Source organism: Microcaecilia unicolor, chromosome 9 (assembly GCF_901765095.1).
Source record: "Microcaecilia unicolor chromosome 9, aMicUni1.1, whole genome shotgun sequence".
NCBI lineage: Eukaryota > Metazoa > Chordata > Amphibia > Gymnophiona > Siphonopidae > Microcaecilia > Microcaecilia unicolor.
In genome coordinates this window covers 5,182,961-5,195,682 of record NC_044039.1, presented here as the reverse complement: position 1 = coordinate 5,195,682, position 12,722 = coordinate 5,182,961, and the positions used below count along the sequence as shown (strand labels likewise).

Here is a 12,722-nt window from a genome sequence, read left to right as displayed (position 1 = left end):
CGTACAGTACCAGCAAATGTTAAACTAAGTCCCTTTTTCATTTGGATTTTTATTTAATTTAAGAGGGAAAATGCGTTCTTCCTAATTAGCCTCATCAGAACGCTGTGCACTTATCATAGTGATATGTGTCAACTATAAACAGAGCTGTAGCAGCTGCAAGAGAATTAACCACAGAGAAGTTTAAAAGGACAGGAGTTGCCCTGAATTATGGGTGTAAACCTTTTATTCCAAAACAAGTTTCAAAACAAAAGACAAGATAATATCAAGACACACAGAAAAACAAAACAAAACAAAGGAACTGAGGAACAGAGTCCAGGGAGGAGCTGTCAAAACCAAGAAACAGTACATTGATATTTTAATCAACCTAGATGGACTTGCTAATTTAAGACCCCCTCTTGTCAGAGAATTGGCGAGTCACAGTAAATAATGATGACAGATAATAAAGATCTTGCTTTATGTATTATATTAATGATACACTAGGGTAATCATTTGGCATTTGTTATGCCTTTTCATTGGTAGATTTATTCAGGTCTTCTCACAAATATTTTCCCACAGACAGCAGACAATATTCAGCCCCATTTTCAAGACAATGGAGTGCTGGGAAAGTCTGGAAACTGAAACTAGGTAAGAAGAATCTACTTTTGAGAGCGAGACCTTACAAATCGTAGGGTTGCAATACCTGATTTTTAAAAAAGCATGGCTTTTAGGCTTAGTGCTGGCTGTAGTAGATGAGTCTGGATTCTGGAAACGTCATGCTTATTTCTAGCAAAGAAAGACCAGGATGAACTGCGACGGGGAGATTATAATTGTGTGCAATCGTAATTGTATAGAATTTAGAAACGATGATCAAATCAGGAATACTGCATGAGAAATACTGATGCACAAAGACCTTACAGTGAAATGGTAGACTGCTTAGTGGAACCGCAAATAAGACAGTATCTGAAAGTTTACAAGACGTGTAAAGGGAGGCAGACAAATCTTTTCTCATATTTATTGAGAAGATGAAGCTTATATAGGTTCTGCTGAAATTTAATAAATAAGGACAACTTATATAAAAACAATATCAACATTTATATGCACATGCATATCATATAATTTAAAGTAATAACTTATATATTGAAAAGATGCTGAGTTAGGATCTAATTTTTCGGGATAACGCGCACACACACGAAGTGTCTATCCTTATCCACCTCCAGCCCACCAGTTTGCTGTTTTCCGAGGTCAGTGCTCTGACATACGTTTGTGACGTCTTGCATTGGGAATTCCAGTGTTTGTCATCTATACCTCGGCAGCCATTTTTCAGAGGCCGGGCTTCCTTACACCTCGTTTCATAAAAGTATTGTTTGATTGGAGAATTACCTGTTTTAATTTCTCCCAGCACAGTTACTTGTTGCCCTCGAATGTCAATAGCATTAGATTTGTCCGTTATCCATAAGCTTTCGCTGTCGCAAACAGAATATTCCCCTCGGTGGCTTTTGTGATCCGCTGACCGTTTCCTCCGCAAGGTCCTGTTGCCCGTCACAGCGGAATTTCCAACATAATCATCCATCAGATATAAAGGGGGGGGTTCCAATGGGGGGCTGTCACTTAACAGTACCCGGGGGGAGTTGTAGCGTCTCTGTCGTTGGTGTTTTAATAGTTCTGCTTCTAATGAGATGACTGGTTGGAAGTCAGATTTCACATTATCCACTACATCCACGTCTTGAAGAGCCTCTGCTTTTGGCAAGGTGCTCTGATAACTCCCTTTGATATTAACCATCTGCTGGGAAACTTTGCTTTTCAAAAGGTCTGTCTGAATCAGTTTTATAATGAGAGAATTCATCGAGTCTCCTGATAAATTCTTTTTATCCATGCTGGTAGCCTGGATGCCGCAAAGATAAGGAAGAGCGAGCACATAGAACAGGAAGGACATCACCTTATTCACCTGTAAGATCTGAAAGAGAAGAAAAAAATATACAATGAACATGGCTGGAAATATGCCTTAATCTCCATCTAGAAGCAACGTATAAAAGTGATTTGTTCTTCACACATGTGAGGGAAGGTCATCTTCCAGACCATATGTTATATGTAATTAGCATCAATTATATTACTAATGAATTTCAGAAGGTTCTAGAGGTTAGGAATTCATTGGCAGGTTCCGTTAAAAAAATTAAATTTTTTAAATTGTATTCTGTATTAAAGTTGCATCAAACCTGGATTTACTGCAAATATCCTGTAACAGAGGAGGTAACGTGACAAAAGTAGAGTTTTAACATTTCCAAGAACAGCCAACAGCCCTCTGGACATTTATCCATATCTTTTATTCAAAAGACTCTTAGTCACAATCAAAACTGGGAAGAGGCCAACACATAATTACTAATATTTCCTAGCAGATGGTAAATTATATCTCCCTTGTTTAATTTCTAAGGGTCCTTTTACAAACCTGCAGCAAAATGTGGCCTTAATGTGTCCTTACCAGGGTCTTAGTGTGCCTCGTGATTTTCTATATTCCAAATTAATGGCCAATGTGCTAATGTTGCCATTAACAAAAATTAGTGCGTGAGCCCTTACTGCCACCCAGGGGCGTAGCCAGACTTCGGCGGGAGGGGGGTCCAGAGCCCGAGGTGAGGGGGCACATTTTACCCCCCCCCCCCCCAGCGCCGCTGCCACCCACCTCGTCATTGCCGACCCCCCCACGCCGCCGTCACCACCACCACCAACAACTTTGACCCCCCCCTGCTGATGACCCTCTCGACCCCCCCTCCCGCTGCCAACCCGCCGTCGCCTACCTTTGCTGACCCCAACCCCTGCCAGCCGAGGTCCTCTTCTTCCTTCGTTCTGTTTCTGAGTCTGACAGACTCACAGAAACAGAACAAAGCCTTGCGATCTGCAGGGCTTCATTCTGTTTCTGTGAGTCTGATGTCCTGCACGACGTCAGACTCAGAAACAGAACGAAGGAAGAAGAGGACCTCGGCTGGCGGGGGTTGGGGTCCCCCGCCAGCAAAGGTAGCAGAAGGCGACGACGGGTTGGCGGCGGGAGGGGGGGGGGGGGGCGAGAGGGTTGTCAGCAGGGGGGTCCAGGACCAAATCTATGGGGGCCCGGGCCCCCGTGGCCCCATGTAGCTACGCCCCTGCTGCCACCTACTCTATAGGCAGTGAGAGCTCATATGCTAATCCTGCACTAATCAGTTACCACAAGGCAATCTGGCTACGCAAACTGATTATCACAGACATGCCTGCTCTCCGCCCCTCAGCGAAAAAATAAGTGTTATTTTTTAACATTCATTCATTCATGTATATATATACTGCTTAAACCTAAGTGGTTTACAGTTTCATTTTACAGGTACTGGGTCTGTGCCTAGCAGGTTGACAGTCTAAGTAGTACATTGTACTACAGTTGTACTTGGGGTAACAGAGGGTTATGTGACTTGTCCAGGATCGCACGGAGCTACAGCGGGAACTAAACCTGGTTCTGCAGGATCTCAAGAGTCAAATCGTTTGAGCCGTTCCAATAAATATCACCTTTTTATACTGATGTCTCCCTTGGTTTTTTGGAAGAGCCTCTCTACCCTATTCCCTGGACCCTCTCTTGCTGACGTATATAGGGACTTCCTGTTCCTTCACTTTGTGTGGTTATCTGCAGGATCTCAACCCACCGCCGATCCTGAGGCAGCAGAGGGAATCAAACCCATTTCCCCAGGCCCGCAACCTGCTACATTAACCATTAGGCCACTCCTTCACTCCATGTGTGCACACATGTGAAAAACACCATGGGATTCCTCGGCATACCCAGTGGTACACCATTTTAAGCTGTGGTAAGCACACATTAGTGCTTACCACTGCTTGGTAAAAGGATCCCTAAATGACGAGATCAAGCTGAACCGACCTTGGCGTGCAGGTAGGTCCCTTTCAAAACCGCCAAGTGATTGGAGATGGACAAGATTGAAAGCTTAGCCATGAGTTTCAAGTACATCTGATCTCAAGAATCATTGTTCACCATCTCTTAGTTCTGAACACTGGGTACATCAGTCTTCAATTGGAATATAAGTAGCTCCTTAGTTAATGATTGTTTATGTGATAATACTGGTGCGTCAATTACTAATACTGGTTACTCTTTATGAGATTCCTTGGGCTTTGGTTTGGAATATTACCATTAGACTATATCCAGATAGTACTATGTACAGTGAATGTCTGGCATAATTTGAATGTCTGAAAATGAATTGAAGTATGAAGAAAGATGTTATTTTTCTAAATGATCAACTCTACTGTGTCCCTCCCTCCCCCGCTTAGGCACTATAGTATGTAATGGTATATCAAATTAATAAATCCAATCAAATCACACTATCCCAGAATAGGTGGTTCCCTTAAAATCCTGGACTTCTCTAGTTTGGGTTGGGGGGGGGGGGGGTTCACACTTGTTCATAAAATTGGAAAAAAAGTTGAAGGTAACTGGGGAATTATTGTAGATTTGATACGAACTACGGTAACTGTTCACTTTTGTATGAAGATCTCTGTCTTATTAATGCTGTGTACTACGATGTCTATACTCTGTTTTGTATCATTACAAGTTCAATAAAGACTTCTATAAATTAAAAAAAAAATCCTGGACTTCTCTCCAAGTCCCCAAGGACTGCTAACAAGTCAGGTTTTCAGGATACACCTAATGAATATCCATGAGACAGATTTGCATGCCTACTAACTTCATAGCATGTAAATCTATCTCATCCATATTCATTAGAGGTATCTAGAGAACCTGATCCACTGGTGGACATTCAGGACTGGGAATGAAGACCAAGTCATTAAGGTATGAAGAAGATATTGAAATATCACATTTAAAATTATAACGTGATTAGCAATATATCAGTTATACGCAAATAAAATTCTATATGTTGCACCTTTGAATCCTGTTTTTTATTTTGGCAAAGATGCATTGATGATATTGTGGTACCTTGGAAGGGGGATGTTGACAAACTACATGAATTCACAATTTTACCGTGTATTTTGATCGTGACCAAATATCTTTTTTGGGACATTCTTATCATCAAAGGGCACTATGGTTTTGCAAAAAACCCATCGACAAGAATCATTTTTTGATTTTCAAGTTTCCATACAAGAAGATTTAAGGAAAACTAATCATTCTCACAATTTTTAAGATTAAGATGCTTGTGTAGTGACTTCTCAAAATTTGACAATCAGGTAGCACCTATGACCAAAATGTTCCTGAAATGAGGTTACTCCATCTGCTGCACCAATAAGGGCTTTGAAAGAGCCCAAGCTGCAGACAGAGATGCACCTTCTAATTCAGCGGACGGATAGACCTAGGTCAGACATTGTTTGAGATTTAAGATTTTCTTGACTTTCAGGGGACCTCCAAAAAATAAATAAGAAGCATTGGCATATTCTAGAAGGCCATCGGTGCTTTAAGGATAAGAAACTCACTGCTGTATATTCTCATGGGAGGTCAACCACCGAAATGGAGGAACAATAGGCACTACGTTTTAGTAAATAGAGTCCGTGACCTCCAGAACTGGACATTAAACTTCAGCTCAGGTTTTCTCACCCAGATTCTATACAGTGTGACTCGAGTTGTGCGTGCAAATCAGGTCATATTCTGATTAGCGTATACAACTTAATTTTCTTACCAAGCCAACAGCGCCAATAATTGCCACTTAACAAGCAATTACTTATACCAATTGGCATTAATTAGAATTAATGCGCTCAACTTTCTAAGCGTATTCTGTAAAGTGATGTGCGTAAATTCTAAGCAAGCCAAACCACCACAAGGGTGGAGGTACACAAATTCCTACGAAAAGTAGAATCTGAGGAAAGGGGGAGTAGGAGGAGTAGGCTCTTGAACAACACCAGTAGGCGACGTAGATTAGGAACAATCTCTTTATTTTAATATACGTAAATTCTAAGACACAGATTGGGAAAGGGTGCGTGGCCATGGGTGGCTCATGGGCGTTTCTAAAAACTATGCGCACTGTTATAGAAAACACTAGTTGTGCGGACGGGTGCTAGGCATATTCTATAAACCACGCCTAACTTTAGGTGTAGTTTATAGAATATACCTAGGCATATTTTTTTTTCCGTGCCGATTTTTAAGGTACCACATATAGAATCTGGCCCTATGTGTACAAAGACACAATAACCATTTTTCTTGCGCTGGTTGGGCTCCTCTGTTTTTTTTATCTTCTCACTGCCTTGTCTCACTCTTTAGCTACCCTGAGTTCATCAGTTTTGGCCATTTCCAGAGCTTTTCCTGTTTGCTGCTAATCATTCCCCCACCCCTGTTATGCACTGCTCCCTTGGGGCTCCGTGTTATCCCATCAGCCTCTCCTCAAATACAGTATCCGACTGCGCTTTTTTTTTGCAGTTACCAGACTCTCAACCATTTTTAAGTTCTGTTAGATCATTTGTCATGTTTTTTTCATTTTATCTGGAATGTACATCCTGGGGCAGATGTTAGAATCATCTGCAAACAAGCAAACATTTCATATTAACCTCTGCAGTATCAGTTATGAACATATGTAATAGAAATTGGCTTAAGAAAACAAAAGGGCAGACGATCTGCAAACTCCAAGGTGGAAAAATGACAAAGCAGATCGATACAAGACAAACAATAGTTTACTATTGCAAATCTAATGTACATTAGACAGAAATTGGCTTGGCATTAATTCCTGTGGAATTCCTTTCCTTTCCGAGAATATCATTTACCATTACTTCCATATTCAGCCACTTTCTACCCCAGTATACAACCGTAGGACTCGCTCTTACGCTATCCAGATTGTTAATTTGCATCTGAGTGGAACGGTGTCAAAGGTCTTCGTGCAACAGAAGTACACGACATCCTGTGCTCTCTAGATCTTGGTTATGCAGTTAAAGATATTGAACCTTCCTGTGGTAAAATAATGATAAAAGCACGTATTCTTCAATCTACTCAGCTCAAGATGCTCTGCTATCTTTTTCCTTCAATACTGATTCCACTAATCTTCCACCACCAAAGTCAGAATGGCCTACGGTTATCAGCCATCTTCCTACCCCAACTTTTCCTCCATTAAGTTACGAGTTTTCAAGTTTATTAGGGGCTTTCTACCCCCACCCATCAGACGAATAATCTAGGAGGCCTACAATCTAAGGGGGTTGTTTACTAAAGCTTAGCTCAAGTTATCTGCAGCAGGGCCCATTTTATTCCTATGGGCCCTGCTGCAGATAACTTGAGCTAAGCTTTAGTAAACAACCCCCTAAAATAGGCATGAAAAACAATAGTCTGTAGCGAATGGTATGACTGCTGCCAGCAACTGGGCCCTGACCAGTAAACTCAAATTGAGTGCGCAAAAAACCAAAGTCCTGTGGCTCCAAAATCAGGGAGTTGACATCCCATCATCAATATCTTTGTCCAATGGTCAAAGTTTTGCAGACGAGTCTGAAACCAGAGTACTAGGGGTCTTGCTTGATTCTTCACTCACCTTCTCTTCCCATATTCTCTTCCCCACGTAAACCTCTTCACCCAGCAACACAGCAAGACTATAATCGTACTGGACAACACGCAATCTCTATCCCTTCCAACCCTCTACTTATACCTCATACAATCACTATACAACATTGTATCTGTTATCAACCGACTTGGCAAACCCCTCTGATGGTACTATGTATGCCACATTGAGCCTGCAAATAAGTGGGAAAATGTGGGGTACAAATGCAACAAATAAATAAATAAATAAATAATATTAACCAGCTATGGAAGAAAACACTATTCAAAATGAGACAGCTACGTCTAGTCAGATCATTCTTCGACCAAAAAGCCTTTGCACTACTAGTCCAAACATTAGTCTTACCTCATTTGGATTACTGTAACATTCTACTTCTTAGTATTAAGTGTCAATATCAGAAAAAAGTGCAAATCATACAGAACACACTTGCTAGACTAATATACAAATTGAACAGATATATTAGTGTTTCAACTCATCTTAACAAACTGCACTGGTTTCCCATAGCAGAAAGACTCAGGTTCAAAGCTGTTTGTTTAATTTTTCAAATCCTGCAGGGCTTCACCTCTGAACTGCTGACTTAAGACCGCTTTGCTATGTCTGGTCCAGTCTAACAGACCGAAAAAACAACTGATGCTGGCATCACTGTTCCAAAAGACAATCTGAAATCAGAAGATTTTCAGCTCTATATTCCCTGTTCTTGGAGTTAAAATATGAAACTCTTTACCTATTCCCATCAGAACAGAAAACAGCTACCTCAGCTTCAGGAAGAGACTAAAAACCTCTTTCTTCCCAAACACTGCTTCATAACGATCCCTGCACTTGAGAGGGAGGGGGAACAGCTCTATCAAGTGGGCACCAACATTTATATGCCAAACACATGTGCAAAATACCTAAAATGCAGCTATGCGTCATTCTGTAAATATGTGACATCTTACTTACCCCCGCCTCTGTTTACTAAGTTACGCAGCAATACCAACACTACCCATTTAAAGTCAATTGGCTGTGTTGGCATTAGCGCACTGTCGGCTGCTAGCGCAGCTTAGTAAACAGTGGGTTTAGTGTGTGCTTGACAGGAAGACATTTGCACGGGTGAAGTCTGGATCGGATTCAAACTTTCACTTCTAACTTATACCTTTTCCAGGTCCACAATATCTTTTCTGAGATGCGGTGACCAGAACTGTACACAATGCGGTCAAGTTACACCACATTTGTTTGATACGCAGTGGCTGCTGGTGGAGTTGAGGGTGCAGTTTAAATTTGGGAATCTTGTTTTTAGTATATTGCATGGTGAGGCCCCTATAGAACGAAATTATTATTGAAGATTGATTTGTACCTTTTCAGTTTTTTAATGGAGAAATACAACCTTCCCACCACACAATGTTATAATTGGATAAGATTACAACATAGTATTAAAAAAGGTCTCCCTAATGTATCACATCTTAACCTGATTTCCAATCTAGAAAAATAACATAGTAGATGACGGCAGAGAAAGACCTGTACGGTCCATCCAGTCCACCCAACAAGATAAACTCGTATGTGCTACTTTATGTGTATACCTGACCTTGATTTGTATCTGCCATTTCAGAGCACAGACCGTAGAAGTCTGCCCAGCCACTAGCCCCGCCTCCCAACCACTAGCCCCGCCTCCCACCACCGGCTCTGCCACCCACTCTCCGCTAAGCTTCTGAGGATCCATTCCTTCCGAACAGGAATCCTTTATGTTTATCCCACGCATTTTTCAACTCCTTTACCGTTTTCATCTCCACCACCTCCCGCGGGAGGGCATTCCAAGTATCCACCACTCTCTCCGTGAAAAAATACTTAAATTTGGCAATTATACTTTAGTCATACTACCTCATAAGACATGAGAAATAAACTGGGAAGCAGATTCCAATTGGCTTGGTCTTGATACAGAATAGCAAAATTATTTTCATTGTGTTGAAAGACCCACTCTTTCCACCAGCCTCACTCAAACATTGTTCTTTTTAATCCATAGAGCACCTTGGACTCCACATAAAATGTTTAAGGCTGGTGTTTCACAAGATGACAAATGTCAGCATTGGACCTCATCACGAGGGGATCTAAATCATATGATTTTTTTTGTTACATTTGTACCCCGCGCTTTCCCACTCATGGCAGGCTCAATGCGGCAGGCAATAGAGGGTTAAGTGACTTGCCCAGAGTCACAAGGAGCTGCCTGTGCCGGGAATCAAACTCAGTTCCTCAGGACCAAAGTCCACCTCCCTAACCACTAGGCCACTCCTCCACTGTTGCTACTATTTGAGATTCTACATGGAATGTTGCTATTCCACTAGCAACATTCCATGTAGAAGTTGGCCCTTGCAGATCACCAATGTGGCCGCGCAGGCTTCTGCTTCTGTGAGTCTGACGTCCTGCACGTATGTGCAGGACGTCAGACTCACAGAAACAGAAGCCTGTGCAGCCTTCTACATGGAATGTTGCTAGTGGAATAGCAACATTCCATGTAGAATCTCCAGTAGTAGCAACATTCCATGTAGAATCTCCAATAGTATCTATTTTATTTTTGTTACATTTGTACCCCGCGCTTTCCCACTCATGGCAGGCTCAATGCGGCTTACATGGGGCAATGGAGGGTTAAGTGACTTGCCCAGAGTCACAAGGAGCTGCCTGTGCCTGAAGTGGGAATCGAACTCAGTTCCTCAGGACCAAAGTCCACCACCCTAACCACTAGGCCACTCCTCCACCATATATTATTACCTCCTGATTTTGTCTTTCTGGATGTCTATGTGGGCAGAAATTAAAAACTTTCTCCCTATAAAAGAAGATTTGACCTTCCTTCTAATTTTATTTAGATCTTTATCTCTCTCCAAACCATTAGATAAATGGCAATCTCAATTACTAGATATTATCTTAGTTATTACAATACAGATGACCTTCTCAAATTGGAAAACTGCCCTGTGCTTAATACTACCTTTGGTGACATATTATCGCTATGATTCATGCATATGAATGCAAAGCTGCTGAATGTACCAATAGTTATAAATCAATTGAAAAACTCTTGTCGCCAACTGCCTCATTCAAATGTGTATCTTGACGCTCCATGGACACTCCGATTAGGATATTTCTTTTACAATTTTATTTTCATTTTACAATTTTCAATTCTACAGAAGTACTATTTGTATTCATAAAATCTTTTTTTTTTGTTTTGATTCTGTATATTGATTTGTACTCTATAGCGTTACTTGCATGACATTTCCCATCATCTCATGGTAATGGTTATTGGTTATATTATTTATTTATTACATTTGTACCCCGTGCTTTCCCACACAACGCAGGCTCAATGCGGCTCACATAGTAATTCGAAATACAAAGTCTTATAACAGAAATTTCAAAACGGTAGTGAAACATTATGAAGTTGAGCTTGAATTATGTATGATAAGTTGAGTTTGATAATGTATGATTAGGATAAAATAGGGTATTACATTTGTACCCCACGCTTTCCCACTCATGGCAGGCTCAATGCGGCTTACATGGGGCAATGGAGGGTTAAGTGACTTGCCCAGAGTCACAAGGAGCTGCCTGTGCCTGAAGTAGACAGGATAGGATAGTAAAAGTTTGGGGAAAAGGGGTAAGGAACGATATAATAAAGGGGTGATGGAAAAGAGAAGGATGGGATGAGTAGAGGGGGAATGAGGAGGAGGGATAAGTAAAACCAATGATGAGGTCGGTATTTAATTCAGAACAGAATTGGGAGTGGAGGTTGGTAAGATTAGGTTGGGACATTAGAGTAGGCTTGCTTAAAGAGGTGAGCTTTCAACATTTTTCTAAAGGGCAAGTAGTCGTTAATTAATCGTATAGGTCTTGGTAGAGCATTCCAAAGCTGGCTGCCCAAAAAGGAGAAACTGGATGCATAGTAGGTCTTGTATTTAATTCCTCTGCAATTGGGAAGGTGTAGGTTAACATAAGTTCGTGAAGAAATAGATCTATTTCTGGCAGGGAGGTCGATCAAATCACTCATGTAGCCGGGGGATTCACCGTGTATGATCTTGTGGGTCATTGTGTTGATCTTGAAATTTATTCTTTCTTTATGGGGAGCCAGTGAAGCTTCGCTCGAAGAGGTGATCCACTTTCGAATTTTGATTTGCCAAAAATAAGTCTGGCTGCCGTGTTTTGGGCAGTCTGGAGTCTTTTCAGTATTTGGGTTTTGCATCCTAAAAAAAACACTATTAATGATAGCTCTTGTTTTATACTGTTAAGTATTATTTATATTGTATTTTTCTATTTTTTGTCAAAAATACAATAAAATTATGTGAACTTGAAATAAAAAAAGAAAATGTTTTTTCTTAATTATATGGCTAGAGGCTGAATACAGCTGGGTGAAACACCCTCTCGCTCCATCCCAGCACTACACGGATCGTGCCGGAGCAGTCAGAGGAAATTTCCGATGGTACCATTCATATAGGGGGAAATTCTACAAATTGCGCCAAAATTTGGGCGTCCAAAAAATTCAGTACTAAGCGCTATTCTATAAAGACTGCTGCGTCTTATATAGACTAGCTCTGAGGTACAGACCCCGCACCTAACTTTTGGGTGCACTTACGCCTGCTGTAACCAGGTGTAAAAGGTGCTGCCCAGGTCAGTTGCGCTTAGACCAAATTCTGTCATTCTGCGCGCAACTTTACAGAATGCCCCTGATATGCCTGTGGTCACACCCCCTTTTCAGTTACATGCTACGAGAGTTAGACACCGAGTCTTATAGAAGAGCCTGCAACCAGTTCTAATTGATGCCAATTAACTGTAATTAATTAGCACCCAATTATTGCTAGTTAGGGGCTCATGCGCAGCTTGAGTGCGCACCCATATTTCGCCATCACATATCAAAATTCCCCAAATAAATGTTAATTCTTTGACTGGCTGCCCACATTTACATGCCTTTTGCAGGGAGAATGTTCAGAATACCAGCACTTTCACGCAGTGGCGTAGCCAAGGGTGGGCTTGGGTGGGCCCAGGCCCACCCACTCCGAGCTCAGGCCCACCAGTAGCAGCACACCTATGATGTGGCCGGCAGAGATTCCCAAGCTGAAACCTCCCAACAACTGTCCCTCCTGCATCCCATATAAACAGCAGATCTTCGCCTGCAGGAAGCAGCGACTGATACATACTGCTTACACCGGCCCCACAGCCTTCCCTCTGACGCCTATGCGGAAACAGGAAGCTGCATCAGCGGGAAGGATGTGGGGCCTACATGAGTAGTGTGTATTAGTTGCT

At 41.7% G+C, this 12,722-nt stretch overlaps 1 protein-coding gene across 4 annotated transcripts in view; it reads right to left on the bottom strand.

Moving 5' to 3' along the window:
- Nucleotides 1-218: 218 nt before the first annotated feature.
- Nucleotides 219-12,722, bottom strand: part of NTF3 (neurotrophin 3) — a 122,957-nt gene continuing 110,453 nt past the window's right edge. For all 4 annotated transcript variants that reach the window (XM_030215035.1, XM_030215033.1, XM_030215032.1 and 1 more), the window contains one exon: nt 219-1,933. In XM_030215035.1, the coding sequence (XP_030070895.1) occupies nt 1,133-1,912 (780 nt within the window). In that variant the 5' untranslated portion in view covers nt 1,913-1,933 and the 3' untranslated portion in view covers nt 219-1,132. The remainder of the gene's footprint in view (nt 1,934-12,722) is intronic.